The 18,092-nt window shown below is 40.0% G+C and overlaps 1 protein-coding gene and 1 pseudogene across 1 annotated transcript; both read right to left on the reverse strand.

Moving 5' to 3' along the window:
* Positions 1 to 7,357: 7,357 nt before the first annotated feature.
* On the reverse strand, positions 7,358 to 8,323 carry LOC125146585 (olfactory receptor 5A2). The gene has a single exon (XM_047823282.1). It carries the CDS (start codon positions 8,321 to 8,323, stop codon positions 7,358 to 7,360), a length of 966 nt encoding a protein of 321 aa, XP_047679238.1.
* Positions 8,324 to 15,411: 7,088 nt separating this feature from the next.
* On the reverse strand, positions 15,412 to 16,357 carry LOC125176660 (voltage-dependent anion-selective channel protein 1-like; annotated as a pseudogene).
* Positions 16,358 to 18,092: the final 1,735 nt, after the last annotated feature.

Genomic DNA, 18,092 nt, shown 5'->3' on the forward strand with positions numbered 1-18,092 from the left:
ACTGCGAGAAGCGACGTCATGGTGGTGCAGCCGGAGCGGCATGGACTTGACTGGCTCCAGCGTGATGGCGGAGGCCAAGAAGTCGATGTCCATCATGCCGGCCCGGCTCGCGGGAGAGCTCATCAGCACTGGCACGCGACTGGCCTCGTGGCGCCCCACCTCGTTGGCTGCGCTGGAGCCCGGGACTGTGGCAGGTGAGGAGGCCAGCCACTCCCCGGGTACACCTTCTGCAATAGCTTGAGTTCAAAGGTGTGGGCTACGAATAATTAATGTGGCTTAACCTTAAGAATAAAGTCTGCACTGAACGCAAATGCACAGTTAAAACTGGGTAAGAGTGGCCAGAAGCCAAAGCCTGAGCTGTGATCATAGGAGGGCACCACTTTAAGGAGCTAAGTAGAAATCCCCTCCCATCCTTTTGAGGTAAGGCAAATTTGAAGTCCCTGAGAAGTCTAGGAATGCCTCTCCCAAATTAAAATGTGATAAGACTCCCAAAGGCAATAAAATGCAGTGGGGCTGGGCAAGAAAGAACCAAAATATTAAGATTTGTACAAAATACTAAGGTTAATTCTTTAGGCAGATATTAAGTGCATACAATGTGCCAGGCATTGTTCACATACCGGAATACTGAGGGTCCTTTTAAGATAAATGATAGATGCCAAGATCGCAGGATGTGGAAGGAGGGCAATCTTCCCCTGCCTCTTTGAAACCCAAACAGGTAGATAAGGTCACAGAAAGATTGACTGAATTGCGATCCCTCCCTGTACAATGAACCCCTCTAACAACTCCTACAAGTGAAAGTTTACTCTATGAGGGTGGAGAAATGTCAAACTCATTTTTAAGGGCACATACTGAAAATATCTAAATGGCTAAGAGCTACATGAAAGGATGCTCAACATCACTAATCATCAGGGAAATGCAGATTAATACCACAATGAGATACCACCTCCCACCTATTAGAATGGCCATAATCAAGAAGGCAAGAGAGGGGTGCGTGGTGGCTTAGTCGGTTAAGCATCTGACTTCTGCTCAGGTCATGATCTCACAGTCCGTGAATTTGAGTCCTTCATCGGCCTCTGTGCTGGCAGCTCAGAGCCTGGAGCCTGCTTCGGATTCTGTGTCTTCCACTCTCTCTGCCCGCACCCCCCCCCCCCGACTCATGCTCTGTCTCTCTCACTCTCAAAAATGAATAAATGTTAAAAAAATTTTTAATAAAAATTTTTTAAAAAGGCAAGAGATAACCAATGTAGGTGAGGATGTGGGAAAAAGGGAACCTTTCTATACCTTCGGTAGGAATATAAATTGGTGTAGCCACTGTGGAAAACAGTGTGGAGGTTCCTCAGAAAATTAAAAATAGAAATACCATACAATCCAGTGATCCCACTACTGGGTATACACCCAAAGGAAATGAAAACAGGATATCAAAGAGATACCTGCACTCTCATGTTTATTGTGGCATTATTCACAGTAGCCAAGATACGGTAATAACCTGAATACCCATCAATGGATCACCCATAAAATGTGATATATGTGATACACACACACTCACACACACACAAGAATATTATTTAGCCATGAGTAAGAAGGAAACTCTGCCATGTGAGACAAAATGGATGGCCCCTGAGGACATTATACTAAGTGACATTAGTCAGACAGAAAGACAAATACTATATGATGGCACTTTACGGGTGGAATCTAAAAAAAGCCAAACTAATAAACAGAGAGTAAAAAGATGGTTGCTGGGGGGAATAAGATGTTTTTTAAGGGTACAAACTTGCAACTAATAGTAAATAAATCTTAGAGAGCTAATGCAAAGTACAGTGATTGTAAGCAACAATAATGCATTATATTCATCAAACTTAATAAGAGACTGGATCTTAAATTATCCCAATCAGAAGCATCTAGATGGCTCAGTTGGTTGAGCGTGCAACTTTGGCTCAGGTCATAATCTCATGATTCAAACTCTCGTGAGTTTGAGCCCCGCATCAGGCTCTGTGCTGACAGCTCAGAGCCTGGAGCCTGCTTCAGATTCTGTGTCTCCCTGTCTCTCTGCCCCTCCTCCACTTGCGCTGTGTCTCTCTTTCTGTCTCAAATATAAATAAACATTTTTAAAAAATTATGCCAACCAAAAATAAGAAATGGTAATTATGTGATATGATAGAGGTGCTAACTCTGCTACAATGGCAACCATATCACAATATGTAAATGCATCAAATCAATATATTGTATACCTTAATGTTATAGGTCAAGTATATTTCAATTAAAATTTTAAAACTAAATTTTAAAAAGGACACATGCTGGGGCGACTGGGTGGCTCAGTTGGTTAAGCGTCAACTTCAGCTCAGGTCATGATCTCACACTCCGTGAGTTCTAGCTTCGCATCAGGCTCTGTACTGTCAGTTCAGAACCTGGAACCTACTTCGGATTCTGTGTCTCCCTCTCTCTCTGCCCCTCCTCCACTCACGCTCTATCTCTATCAAAAAATGAATAAACGTTAAAAAAATTTTTTTAAAAGGACATGAGCTGAGTGCCAAAAGGATAAAAAAGTAATACTGAGTTACACTTAATTGTAATTGTAAAATAAAAATAAATCAAATGAATAAAGAAAGCTAGCGTCTTCATCAAAGGTGCTCAACTGGCTAACGCAGGAAAATCTCATGCATGGTCTTCTGTTGAAAAACTGCCAGAGATGGCAAGTGTATGAAAAACAATTCCAGAACTTTCAGAGATCTGAAAACCACAGACAGCAAGTGTTAAACCTTCTGGTTTGCCTCTGGTAAAAAGGGACTGCAAGAAAAAAGTGGCATTTAGATCTGACAGTGTAGATAATACAGCAAATTGTAAAGAGTATCTGTAACAGGATACATGGAATGAGTAAAGGAAAAATTGGACAGGTAGGTCCCCTGAGGTGCAGGATTTCTCAGAACCCACCTCTTTTTGATAAGTCTCATGGACAACTCCCTGCTGCTCAGCCCCAGATCTTATTTCCAATTGTAGCCTAGACTGAGGGTCAGGTTGAAGGGTGAGAGGATCCCTGCAAGACTACTTCCTTAGCTTTGTTATTTGTTAGAAAATGAACTGTGAGTTTCAGTGAATGTCTCATATAGGGACTTCCTCCCTCTGGCCCATGTGCATCAATAATTTTGTTTCTTAAGCATTTCTTAAGATGAAAACCACCCAGCCTTCCTTTGCATAAGAAAGAGATTTTAGGGGCGCCTGGGTGGCTCAGTCGGTTAAGCATCCGACTTCAGCTCAGGTCACGATCTCAGGGTCCGTGAGTTCGAGCCCCGCGTCGGGCTCTGTGCTGACAGCTCGGAGCCTGGAGCCTGCTTCGAATTCTGTGTCTCCCTCTCTCTCTGACCCTCCCCTGTTCATGCTCTGTCTCTCTCTGTCTCAAAAATAAATAAACATTAAAAAAAAAAAAAAAAAAAAAAAGAAAGAGATTTTATTAGAACAAGAATATTCCATCAGTATCAATGTGATACTTTACACATGTCAGTTTTTCTACTTATGTCAACATTTAAGTCCATTATGAGTTACTTTAGAAAAGTTTTGAAAGCGAAATGAAGGCTGTTTTCCCATGGAGTCTCCCTGGGTCAAGATGCCTATTTATAGAGTGTGGTTTCACCAAAATGGGTGGTTTGTCTGTCTTCCATCTAGTCTGGCAACACTGAAGGGACACGCCACTATATCCATTTGATAGAAGTTCCAAGTCATGATTGCAAGAGCCTGCTGGCTATTTCTTTACTTGTAGGAAGGTGGGGAATCTCATCCCTGGCCAGATCCATAAACACTATTGCGCATAGGAAGTCTTAGCCAGCATTAGAAGGGGAAAGGAAAGCATGGGAAGAGTGAGAATGGAATAGAAGCAGCAAAGGTCACATATAAACCATTGGTTTCTCTTTCTGTTATTTAGGAGATGTTACAGACAAGGAGACCTATCAAGAATTCAAGGAAGGTAGTCATAGATCAAGGTGATGGGGGGAATGCTGAAACACATGGTATATCTTCATATATGCAAGACATTTAGGTTCTCCCTGATCAACGGTAGGTCAGAAGGATCCAAGTCAGTTATCTGGACGCAGGGAAGTGAATTGCAAGTGTTTCCTTATTTGTGTGGGTGATCACAGAATAGGCAAGCTCTAGGTTTCTCTAGGTTTATGACTAGAAACATAAGACTCTTAATCTTTAGGAAAAAGTTAAAAATCTCACCAGAACCCATTTAATGCATCAGTCACTAATCCCTGAGTATGTGAGGGAGGGAGGCAGAGAGGGACTGTAATCATATATACCTACCAAAAAATTAGGGGAATATAGGTGGTACTGTGGACAATAATCAGGTTTCTGAAAACTCTAAAAATTAAACCACAAAATCAGATCATAGTAAATAAAATGGGGGCACCTGGGTGACTCAGTCAGTTAAGTGTCCAACTCTTGATTTTGGCTCAGGTCATGATCTCATGGTTTGTGGGATGGAGACCCAAATCAGGCTCTGGACTGCCAGAATGGAACCTACTTGGGTCTCTCCCTCTCTCTCTCTCTCAAAAATAAATAAACATTTAAAAATAATAATAAAATTCTTTTAAAAATAAATGAACAAATAAGCATTAAATAAATAAATAAATAACCGAGGTATTTAGAGACACAATTTTTCTTACACCAAAGGAAGGAAGATCTGTCTATTAATCAATCTATGGACATGTTGATTAGAAGGGAAGATGGTCACCTAGAAGAGAGGAAGATGAATTCTTGGGGAGAGAAAGTGTCAGTGCCCTGGCCCAGCACTTCAGCCTGTCTGGACCCTGTTGTTGGACACGCCAAGTGCTGACACACATTGCCCACTTTCTCTCCAAATAGACTTTCCCTTATAACTTGTTTTTCCATGTGGTTTCCTCAGCAGGACAGGATTGTGCTGCTCGCGCAAGCACAAGCTTGGCAATTTAGTTCTTCCAAAACTAAAAATGGCATCTGGCTTATGCAGTTAGCTATTCTGAGCTTGGTAACTTCAGTCCATCTGGAAGAGGTCTTCAGAGGTTGTGAAGATTAGCAGCACACCCTGAATTCTGGTAATTTTACTAAAGTGAATTCACCTCCAGCCAGCTAACTGCCCGCCTCCCCAGGACAGCTCTACCTTGTCTTGCTTCGAAGAGCTATGGAATGCCTGATTCTTTCACTGCCAGAAATATTATTTAATGTATGTCTATTTATCTGCCCCATAATAAATGCATTGATATAGGAAGTTTCATTTAACATATGGCTTACTATAAACCCCAGGTTATTTTTGCTTCATTCAAGTCTCATGACCAAACCCCATCTTATGCACTGTATTTAACAATTATTAATGAGCATTACTTTCTGTTTGGTAGTTGGGAAAACTGCAAAAGTACATTATGTCTTCTCAATGCAAGGAGAAAATTTCAATTGGCAGCAAACGTGTGTAGCTAAACAAGAGTTATTTTTCTAAAGATCTTACATTCAGAATCTGTGTTCATCAAAAAAATTCATGTATGATAATTAGACCAGTGACAGCTCCATGTAAATCCAAAGCGTGAGGCATATTTTCCTTTATATGTTTGTTTGTTTGTTTGTTTGTTTGTTTGTTTGTTTGTTTTGTTCCAATGACTTTTGGCATTAGGAGAATTTAAGCTTAGCTACCAAAGGTAAATTGAAAGGTAAGAGCTCAGTGAAGTGGGGTACAGATAAGGAAAGGAGGAGGGAAAAATGGCTATAAGGAAAGCCGAGGTGTCCAGGTAACTGATAGAGTTGGCTTAATAGTAGCATTTCCATGTATAGCCACTTCTATGAACTTGAATTCTTGCTGTTTTTCTAATGACTGCTTCCTTATGCAAAGTAAGTGGCAGAGATGGGAGGCACAGGCATGCCTTTTTACTGAGACTATTATGTCTCAATTTGAGTAGCTATCCCCAAAGTACCTAATTTGCTTCTTTTTAGCACATTAACCTGAATTTCTCTTGATTTATACAAAATTGACTAGTAATATGAGCTAACATTTATTAAGTATTACCATAAAACCAGGCACTAAGCTAAGCTCTTTTCATGCATATGCTTCACTTAATTGTTGAATCAATTGCATGAGGTAGATACCATTGTTATCCTCATTTTACAGATGAGAAAAATGGAGCTTGTAAATAACTTGCATAAGGCCACCTACCTACAAAGTGGCAAACATGAGGTAAATAATTGCAGGTCTACTGATTTAAGAATGCCTAACAAATACTCTTAACCACTTTCACTCTGGTATCTGCAGACCCACTTTCCAGTGCATTAAAGCCATCACAAATATCACATTTTCTACCAAACTAAGGAAATGTTGTCTATTTCTTTGGCTCAAATGGTGATAAATAAATATTATTATAGAATAATAATAATAATCACCCCTTGAGTATTTGCTGCCCACCAGTACTATTCTAGTGCTTGTATATACTGAGTCATGTAATTCTTCACAATAAACCTATGATATATTTACTATTATTATTCCTATTTTACCCACAGAAGGAACTAAGGTACACAGAGCCCAAGTATACACAGGTAGGTACTTTACTTATTTATGACCAACCAAGAGCAGCCACAGCTGAATAAATGTATGCCAGTTGTTTACTGCTGGTTCAAGGACACATAACAAGTTCTGAGACAACATGGAGGAGAAAAATCACTCTCTTCAATTCCTTGGCTAAATTCCCTTCTAGAACTTATCACAAAATTGGTGAAAACATAAAACTTTTCATGCCAAATGAAGGTATGCTCCTCTTCTGTAGGTTCCTAAGAAATGTTCAGTCATTAAGGCCATGATTAGAGATCTCTTTCCTGCCTTAACACATCTAAAGGGTCAATACTATACCACCATCAGTCACAGGGATCACAATAGCTGTGATTCTCAAAGAAGAGAGGGTGTCTGCCTTGTAGTGCTCATGTGCCATAAAGGAAGCATGTTAGAACCTCATAAGAGAGAAAGGCAACTGTTTTTAGAAATAGTATCTCCTTCCTCAGGTTACTATGCTCTATATTCCTATCTTACTTTAAGAATCACCATCCTGAATGCAGGACTAACATTTTGTTCAGTACTTTCCTTCTATAGACACAATGTCTTTGTCTTTGTCATGGTGAAGTTTTCTGCTAAACTGAGCATTTATAATATTGGTTTATGTAATTCATGTATTCATTCTAGGAACCAGTAATGGCCAAACTGTTTTCCAATAACCAATAGGTAAACTAGTTGGGGGAATATTGGAAAGGGGAAAAAAATCTGGTCAACACAAATCATTGTGTAAATCACCTGGTCCAAAACCACATGAAAATCTGCATAGTTAATTCAGCTCATGGCTTCTTTGAAAACATTAGCTCAGGGTGAGAAAAACAAAGGCCCATGAGAATGCATGTGATCCTTTTGCACAGCTTTCCTCATGGCATTTTTAATCTCCTTATTCCTAAGACTATAGATGATAGGATTCACCATAGGGATCACCAGAGCATAGAATATGGACACCACCTTGTCCCGGTTTAGGGAGTAGCTAGAACGAGGTCGCATGTACATGAAGAGACCAGAACCATAGAAGAGAGTCACAGCAGTCAGGTGAGAGGCACACGTGCTGAAGGTTTTGGTCCTACCTTTAGCTGAGCTGATCTTCAGGACAGCAGCAACAATGTAACCATAAGAAATGAGGATCACAAGGACAGAAACCATTCCAACAACAACACCCACAATGAAATTCACCACCTGGCTGGCAAAGGTATCAGAGCAGGACAGAACCAGAACTGGAGGAAGGTCACAGAAGAAGTGGTTGATCCTGTTGGGCCCACAGAAATCATGCTGATAGACAGAGTATGTTTCAATCAAAGAACTGAGGAATCCACCCACATAGGCCCCAGCCACCATCTTTAAACAAAGTGTATGGGATATGAGGACTGTGTAGAGCAATGGGTTGCAGATTGCAGCATAGCGGTCATATGCCATGGCTGCCAAAAGAAAGCATTCAGTCAGCCCCATTCCACAGAACACAAAGTACTGCGTGGCACAGCCAACAAAAGAAATGGTTTTCTGCCCTGTGATGATGTCAGAGAGCATCTTCGGAGTTGTGGAGGACACATAGCAGATATCTAGGAAGGATAGGTTACTGAGGAAGAAGTACATGGGCGTGTGCAAGTGGGAGTCCATCCTGATGAGGGCAATGAGGCTCAGGTTCCAGGCTAGGGTCAGGAGGTAAATCCCCAGAAATAACACAAAAAGGAAAATCTTCATTTGAGGATGGTCTGAAAATCCCAGGAGGATGAATTTTGTCACAATCGTGTTATTCCTTCCTACAACCATAGACCTGCTTCTTGAATAAAGGAAAGAAACAATCCTGTGATCAGTAAGATTGTGTTTGTTATTATGTAAGTGGATATTTCTTGGAAGATCATATAAACCATTAACACCAACTTAACATCACAGCCACCTGCTAAGCAACCTTCTTGGAGGAAGTCTGCCCATGATAATCTCTTGGCACTATTTAAAATCTGTATGCTAGGGGCGCCTGGGTGGCGCAGTCGGTTAAGCGTCCGACTTCAGCCAGGTCACGATCTCGCGGTCCGTGAGTTCGAGCCCCGCGTCAGGCTCTGGGCTGATGGCTCAGAGCCTGGAGCCTGTTTCCAATTCTGTGTCTCCCTCTCTCTCTGCCCCTCCCCCATTCATGCTCTGTCTCTCTCTGTCCCAAAAATAAATAAACGTTAAAATCTGTATGCTATATATATTGCTGATTAGAAGAGAATCCATCTAATGGAGACTAAACATTTTTATCACTATAATCAGAGTTGTCATCACAGATTAAATCTATCACTATCCTACATTATCAGCTTTTCTAATCCCAAGAAAATGTATTGATAAAAAATTAGGGGTTTACCTTCTAAATTATCCCAGATCTTAATTCAGTATCAAAACACTTTCATAGTTAGTTGGGCTTGACTCTTGTATCCTCAGGATCTCCTGGGCCATCCCTGACTCCCTGAGGACTGTGGAAAAGTGACTTCACCACTCCCGATCCGCATTTTCTCAACTGAAAAATGGGAGGGTTGAGTCAGATGAGTCTCAAGGTTCCTTTGGACTTCAGTTTCTTTTGGCCTTTTAGACTTTCTGACTAGAAAATATAAACTCAGATGAATAATAAAGTTAGGAATTTCTTATATTTTGTATATCTTTAATGTAAGAATCTGGAAAAGCAGCTAAGCACTACAGGCTATTATATTTGACATACTCCATTTTGAGGCAGCAAATCTAACCCACAATAAAAAATAATCCATTCTTCTAAGTAATAAAACCAAGAGAAAAAGTATACATACACATGCTTAGAACTAGAAAATTTTTTCTAATTACCTAATAAGTTTTATACAGGTCACTGCATAAAATGATCAAAATTTGGATGAACACAATCAACACCATTATGGGATAGAAGGGCCATGAACAATGCCTCCATGGAACATCAAAGCTAACTGAAATCGGATGAGCCATTGTGGTCAAGAACAAGCAGAAACCAGTATTTTCTGAGCAAGAAAAACTGGAGAGAGTTCATTAGATATTCAAGGACAATATTTAAGGATAAGCATGGAACAGCTTTGATGTCATCAGGCCAGACCAGATTATCATTTTTAAGGCATGAGGGATGCCCGTATGCATTTTGAATTAAGAAAGACAAACCGGCACTGATCTAAGATCAAAATGAGGAAATATAAATGGGTGCAAAATGAGGAAATATAAATGGGTGTAAAAAAGGCAGAAGTACCCTGGGGAAGACTCAAGGCTAAAATTAAAGTTACTGATATTTTATCATTTTATGAAATTTGACCGCTCATGCATGTTTGCAGCCAATTGCAACTATCTGATGGTGTTTCTTTATCATTCATCATATTAAAAGTTGTTCTACATGAAGAGGTGGTCAACATCACTAATCATCAGGGGAATGCACATCAAACCACAGTGAGTTATCACCTCACATCTGTCAGGAAGGACAGATGTTATTAAAAAGATGAAAGATAAGTGTTGGTGAGGATACAGAGAAAAGTCTTGTGCACTGTTGGTGGGAATGTAAATTGATGTAGTCATAATGACAAACACTATGGAGGTTCCTCAAAATTTTAAAAAGGAAACTACCGTATGATTCAAAAATCCTTCTTCTGGATATACATCCAAAGAAAATGAAGCCAGTATCTTGAAGAGATAGTTCACTTACGTGTTTATTGCAGCATTATTCACAATAGTCAACATATGGAAAGAACCTAAATGTCCATTAATAGGTAAATGGGTAAAGAAACTTGAGGTAGATGATTATGATGGTGGTAGTGGTGGTAGTGACGATGATGATGATGATGATGATGGTAGATAAATATATAGATGAGAGAGAGAGAGTGGAATATTATTCAGTCATAAGAAAGTTGGAAATCTTGTCATTTGCAGCAACATAGGTGAAACTGGAGGACTTTTTGCTAAGTGAAAAAAGCCAGACACATAAAGATAAATTCTGCATATCATTTGTGGAATCTAAAAAGTCAAACTCATAAAAGTAGAGGGCAGAATAATGGTTGCAGGCTGGGGTGGTTGAGGGGGGAATGAGAAAATATTGGTCAAAGGGTGCAAAGTTTCAGTTATTCAGGATAAGTTCTAGAGATTTAATGAACAGCTTGGTGACAATAGTTGACATTATTGTATATCTGAAGTTTTCTAAGAAGATAGATCTTAAATCTCAAAACACACACACATACACACACACACACATACACACACACAAAGGGTGACTATGTAGAGGTGACAGATAAGTTATTTAGCGTGATTGTGGTGATCTTTTCACAATGTATACATATATATGTGTGTGTGTGTGTGTGTGTGTGTGTGTATATATATATATATATATAAACAGATGTGCCAATTAAGTTAAAATAAATACATACTACTAGCTTTGTGTTTTCTAAAATTTAAAATCTCCCCACAATCAGTAACTGATTGAGGAGCCAAAACCAAGAAGAGCCAAGACTGTTCTTCACCATGACATTAATCTATGAACCTCCCAAGGAGAAAATAACATGAGTTTTGTGTTTCTCATCTTATTATTTTAGAGAGAGAGAGAGAGAGCTCAAGCAGAGGAGAGGGGCAGAGGGAGAGAAAGAATCTTAAACAGGCTCCATGCTCAGCACAGAGTCTGACACGGGGCTTGATCCCACAACCCTAAGAGCATGACCTGAGCCTAAATCAAGAGTCAGATGCTCAACTGACTGAGTCACCCAGGTGTCCCTGTGTTTCTTATCTTAATGAAATCTTCCCTGAAAGAATGTAAGCTACTTAAAGGCAGGCCAGGAGTTCTGTTTATTGATCTACTTTTTTTTTTAATATGAAATTTATTGTCAGATTTGTTTCCATACAACATCCAGTGCTCATCCCAACAGGTGCCCTCCTCTGTTTATCAACTTCCTTATTGATTTATCCTATCATAGATCTAGAACAGTGTTTGGGACATTGGCACGGTAAATATTTGTTGAATGAATGAATTTTCTTCACTGCTTATCTATAGAGCTTTCACAGAATGTTTAGCTTATAATTAGTGTTCAATTATAATATAATATGCAATATATAATCTAATCACAAACATTATTAAAGGCTTATTGAGTACCAGGCACTGTCAAAGGACTTGATTTATATTAACTCATTTAATCCTACCTGGAAGTGTGGACTTACTCTGCCCCTTTTACAGATAAAATGTGGAATAGGCTGTAAAATATAATTGTCATTTTTTGGATGAATGAGGTTGGGAAGGAAGGAGTTTAACTTACTGAATTACTTCAAGCAGAAGTGTCCTGAGATCTCTTCCTACAGAAGAAGAATTGTTGGTTGCTTTGCTCCACTAACATTTTTTCTAAACTTCACTTCATCTGCATTTCCCACTGCTCTATGCCTGGTTTCTGGTTCAGTCAATTTTTTGTGGTTTGGCCTCATGCAAATAGTAATATCTGCTTCTGGAATCCCTGCTCCTTTATTATCAAGTCTTCAAAATGGCCTTAGGGAGTTCATTATTTTAATGGGCAGGGATAGCCACACTTTTCCTCCACATGGCTGCCCTGTCATTCACTCCTGGGTCCAAAGTAAAAGCCCAGCAATCATTAGAACCAAACATTTCTGAGCACTAATTGTTCTCTGGGTGATGGGGACAGGGAAAACCACCCATTGCCAGAGTCTTATTTGCAGCCTCCTGTCTTATTCTTCTCTGAGCTTTCCCTGATCTGGGTCCAGGAAGACATCCTTTTGCATTGGTGGGCAACCTTCCACTTTGAGACCCTTCATTGGAAGTAAACCACACACAGGAGAGTTGGGCTCAAATTCTGGCTCTGCCATTTTATCTGTATAAACATGTACACATTTTTTAAATCTCTGAAATATCCATTTCCTTCCTTGTAACACTGGTGTAATAATCATTATACCAATCTCAAAGGGTTGTTTGGTAATGAAATGAGATGCAAACAGGTAGGTCTCATCACAGTGCCTGATGAATAGAAATCACTCCAGGAATATTGAGTAACGACATCATTAACTTTGTCTCCAGGGTCGTGGCCAAGAGCTCTTTCCTACTTATTTGACTTTTTTGTGTGATGAAAACAGTTTCTTTACCCTTTAATATTTTGGGTGCTACTCCCAGCACTGCCATGACCTAGATATGTGGCTGTGGGCAGGTCAGTTAACCCCTCCCCCCACCTCTCAGGGCCTGAGTAAATTGGGCTCATTTTCCAAGGACCCCTCAAACTCTGAAAATCTAAAATTTTGAGACACTCATTTCCTGGTTTTTGAAACTTTTGTACAGAAATAAAGTTTATAAGAAGGAGTTAATCTGTTCCATGGAGATCAAGTCAGCAAACCTTAGCCTGAGAATAAAAATTAATTAAGTGACAAAGATATCTTCTATGCGAAAGAATATAATTACTGAGATTCTTGACACAAGATAATAGGCTGAATTTAGGGGAACAAATTTAGCAACTGACATCACTGAAAGAAAAAAGTAAGGGACTCCAAAAATAGACAGTGAAGGAAAGAAGGTAAGGAAGTTCTTTATTTAAAAATTTTTAAGTTTATTTATTTTAAGAGAGAGAGAGAGAGAGAAAACGAGCAAGGGGCAGGGGGCAGAGAGACAGGGAGAGAGAGAGAATCCCAAGCAGGTTCTGCACTGTCAGCTCAGAGCTAGATGTAGGACTCAAACTCACGAACCATGAGAGCATGACCTGAGCCAAAACCAAGAGTCAGACACTCAACTGACAGAGCCACCCAGGTGCCCCAAGGAAGTCCTTTATTAAGAGAAGCATTTTAGGCTAGGATTGGGGATATACTGGCCCCAGAGAGCCTGAGGCTAAGAGAGTCAAGCTCAACTATGAAAGTGATTTGGTACTGAATTAAGATCCCAGATAATTTAGAGGATAAATCCCTAATTATGATCAATACATTTTCTTGGGATTAGAAAAGTTAATAATAGAAGATAGTTATAGATGTCATCTGTCATGATAACTCTGATTATAGTGACAATGATTATTGGCAAAGTAAGACTGAGAAACTCAAGAATAAGAGCAAATTCTAAATTAGCAATGTCTGCATTTGATAGGAAAATGTAGAGTGGGGACATTCGACATATTTGCCAACCTATTCTATAAGAAATTTAAGAACAAAGAATAAATTTGTTTTATTAAATTCACTTGGCTATAACCATAAACTCTCATTACCCTTACTTTAAAATATTGGACTTCATGTATGATTAAATTTAAGAATGTAAAGCAGAAGGTTAAGTGAACATCAAAAAGTATGAAAGCAAATAGCACATACAAGAAAATAAACTTCATTTAGAATTACAAATTTTAGGAGGCAATTCTTTGAGAGTCAACTCAAAATTTATCTCACTAGGATTCTACACATCTTAGATTTTGTTTACTGACAGCTTCTCCTAAAATATGATTTGCTTTCATGTTTATTTAACATTTAGCACAGCTACTTTAATGAGGTTATTCTAATTGTTTCAAAGGAAGCCCAGAGAAAAATCTGGAGGTATTTTTGACAGTAAAACACAATCTCAATTCTCAAATTGGAGTTTGAAAAGTTATCTCAGTTTGTATTTCCACTACTGGTGAGGAGTAAAACTGTCAACCTTTTATAGATCCAAAATCTTTTCACAAGATATTCCAAACAAAGATAAATTACAAGATGAGAGTAAATTTAGAGGTTTTAGAGGTCTTAAATGTATATATAAAAGGAAAGTGCTAAACGGTAAATTACAGAACCAGAGTTCCAATTCCTATTCTGATGTGGGAGATTAGGTTCTTAACCTCTCTGGACCTCAGGTTTTTGCTATAAAACAAAATACTAAAGTGGAAGACCTCTAAGAACCCAAACAGCATGATTACAACTGACATTAACCACTACATTAACTTAACACGGTTTCAACTATATTAACAAATCATCTGCACAGAGGACTACTAGGTTAGGCCCTCCTGTGGAATGTTGCTGCCACCTAGTGGAAGTATGTCTAAACTGTATGATCAGGTTTTTTTGGTGGGGTTTTTTGGTGGGTTTTTTTATGGTTTTTTTTTTTTTTTTTGAGGTTTCAATATTTTATTCAAGTTTTACTTTAAGTCATGTTAATTACAGCATTTGAAGGGGAGGATCTAATTCCACACAAAATGGAAGACTCTAAAATGTACCCATTAAACTGCTAAAAAATAAACTGAGTGGCAAGAATATAACAGAAGTCCAATTTAAATTCCGAATGTTGTCACCATGTGATTACAGTCACAGAGACTCTTCCCAGCTTGCAGCTGGGACTCTTAGAAGCTATTTCATACTCTGGTGCAAGGGCAAAAAAAACACAACATGAGAGGGAATTAAGTCCTGAATTATTGGCTTCATCACATCCACCTTCTCCACCCCAAATGGCACAAAAGAAACAGCTACCACGCCCTGCAGACTACTTTTGGTGTAAAAGAGGTGATGGACTGGGGTGGAAACAGGTCATGAAAATCTGTCTAAAAAAGTCTCTTTCAGATGATTTTGTACACACCACCAGTGAGTCTCTCCTTCATTAGGGTAGGAAACCAAAGTTAATTCTCAGGAAGTCATAATTTCATCCATTTACTCAATACCAGTTTACAAAGTGCCTACGAAGTCTCAGCTTCCACTTGCAGCCATTTCTAGATAAAAAAAGAAAACTGACAATTCTAGAGGGCCACCAAGGTCCCCCAAAGTCTACAGCTGAAAGGACTCTTCTTGGAATTGGGTTTCTTCTGTACCTCTGAAAGGGTAACACCTTAAAGCTGAATCATCTTTAACCTGGAGGTCTAACGTGATATTTAGCAATACTCGCATCCCAGACATATTGACATTAAAAGGTACACTAAATTCTGAAGGTAGCTATGCTCAAAATAGTTTAAAATTAAACGATTGTACAGTATTTGTTTATGCCTGAAATTCCAGTCCTAGACCAAGCTTGTGGCCACCAGCATTGACATTCTTGCCATCCAGCAAAGCTGAGAGCGTCAGTTTGATACCTGGCTTTAGGGTCTGAGTGTATCCTAAACCTATCAGGCTGGAGTTGTTCACTTTAGCCGAGAAGCAGGCATCAGGATCGATCTGATACTTGGCCGCTATTCCAAAGCGAGTGTTACTATTTCCTGCTGTCCAGGCCAGATTAACGGCGGTCTCTAACTTCTTGTTCACCTTCTGATAAATGGAGCCACCAAACTCTGTCCCATTGTTTACGTTCCTGTGGAGCTGGAATTCGTCAGTCTTGTAGCCAACTGCAAAGTTGCTCTGGGTCACTCGAGACTTTGCAGTCTCAAAATTCATCTGGTAGCCTGCCAGCCAGCCCTCATAGCCCAGCCAGCACCAGAGCGCTGCGGGTCGAAGGGCCGGCGATGTCGAAATCCACGTCACAGCCCAGGTTGATGTGCTCCCGCTTATACCCTGTCTTGATTTTAGCATTTCCCACCCCCCCCCCCCCGTGTTTGGTGAGAAGGATGAATCAAAGGTCAGCTTCAGTCCACGTGCAAGCTGATCCTCCACAGTCATCTCTGCCTAGTGTGTCGTTAGTGTTCATTTCTCCGTAAACGTCAGACCATATTCAGTCCATCTGTACTTGGTTTCCAGACTGCCCGTCACTTTGGTGGTCTCAGTGTTGGCGGAACCTGAGCTCGTAAATTCCAGTCCATTCTCAGATTTTGTCTTCAAATCGAGTTTGATTAAGCCAAATCCATAACCCTTGGTGAAGACATCCCTGGCACATTTGCCAAGATCAGCATATGTGGGAGGCACAGCCATCTTCTGCGGGGGGGGGGAAGGGGGGGGCGCGGTGGCAGCGGGCTCGGCGGCTGCTACCGCCGGGGCTGCAGCGAGAGGAACGGAGAGCAGCGGCGGGGCCGAGCCCGGGACCTTTTTTATGTTAATTTTTGAGAGGAGAGAGAGACAGAGCGCGAGCTGAAGGAGGGGCAAAGACAGAGGGAGTCTCCAGGATCTGAGCTGTCAGCACAGAGCCCAAGGTGGGGCTCAGACTCACAAACCCCAAGATCATGACCTGAGCCGAAGTTGACTCTTAACCGAGTCACCCAGGTGCCCCATGTAGGGTCAGTTTTAGGAGGTGACCTTTGGGGACTAAAATCCACGTGAGAACCTAGCATTGCAATAGTAATGGATTATCCTCAAACAGTATATACCCACTATGCTCTAAGCATTGTACTATATATACCCCTCAAGTTCCTTAACTCAATACCATCATGCAGTTCAATTCTGGGAAAGGAACCAGACCAGGAGATGGAGCAAGTCGCTAAGCAAATTGAAAATGGTAAATAACACTAATCAACAAATATATTTAGACAAGAGTGATGTAATTGAGAATAGGCAAGTCACAAGTTCACATTCAAGGTACCGTTTTAAACCAATCAGATTTTTAAGTGCTTTAAAAGAAGCATCATAACATAATGAAAGAACAGTCTAGAAAAGTGGCCATTCCGAGTTAAAAAATATTAAAAATGGGGGGGGGGGGCGCCTGGGTGGCTCAGTCTGTTAAGCATCAGACTTCGGCTCAGGTCATGATCTCATGGTTCGTGAGTTAGAGCCCCGTGTCAGCCTCTGTGCTGACAGCTCACAGCCTGGAGCCTGCTTTAGATTCTGTGTCTCCCTGTCTCAGCCCCCTTCCCTGCTCATACTTTCTCTCTCTCTCTCTCTCTCTCTCTCTCTCTCTCTCTCAAAAATGAATAAATATTTTTAAAATTTTTAATTAAAAATGGTAGTGTTAACACATGGCATGAGTCTTAATCCTGCCTGTTTTCATCTGAGTGGTCTTGTGCACCTCCCCTGATTTCACATCACCTCTTCATCTGTGAGATTCAACCAAGTGTATCAACATTGTATGATTGTGTCAGGATCATATATGCACCCTATATAAAAACCACTATATAAAAACTATTCAAATGGAATGATTTTTAAATTATCAATTTGGCTCAGAAGAAACACCTTCAGCTATAGAATTCTGATACCAGTTTATTAGAAATTCATGGTAATCTATATTACTATTGTTCCCAGCTAATATGTTTTTATTAAATACCAACTAACTACTGTACATGTTTTCATTAAGATGCCAGCTAAGTTGGACATAGTTTTTTTTAGAGGGGGGAGGGGCAGAGAGAGAGAGAGGGTGGGAGAGAATCCCAAGCAGGCTCCATGCTCAGCATGGAACCTGACACCGGGCCCAATCCCATGACCCCGTGGATCATGACCCAAGCTGAAATAAAGAATCCAATGCTTAACCAACTAAGCCACCTGGGAGCCTCATCTTGGACATAGTTTTTAGAAGACTTTCATGTTTAGCAATTATTATTGGCACAATAATTTTTTAATAAACTATTATTACTATCAGTCATTTTTTATTATTTTGAGCTTAGTATTACTATGAACACTATTTGTGAGTGATGTGACATTATACTTCTGGAAAATACATGAACATATTAGACCCTCTTGGAATTGCTAAGTAAGACTTAAACTCAAAATGAATCATTAGGAAATTATAAGTGTTGAATCCTAAATAAGATAAAAA

This window comes from Prionailurus viverrinus, chromosome D1 (genome assembly GCF_022837055.1).
Source record: "Prionailurus viverrinus isolate Anna chromosome D1, UM_Priviv_1.0, whole genome shotgun sequence".
Lineage (NCBI taxonomy): Eukaryota > Metazoa > Chordata > Mammalia > Carnivora > Felidae > Prionailurus > Prionailurus viverrinus.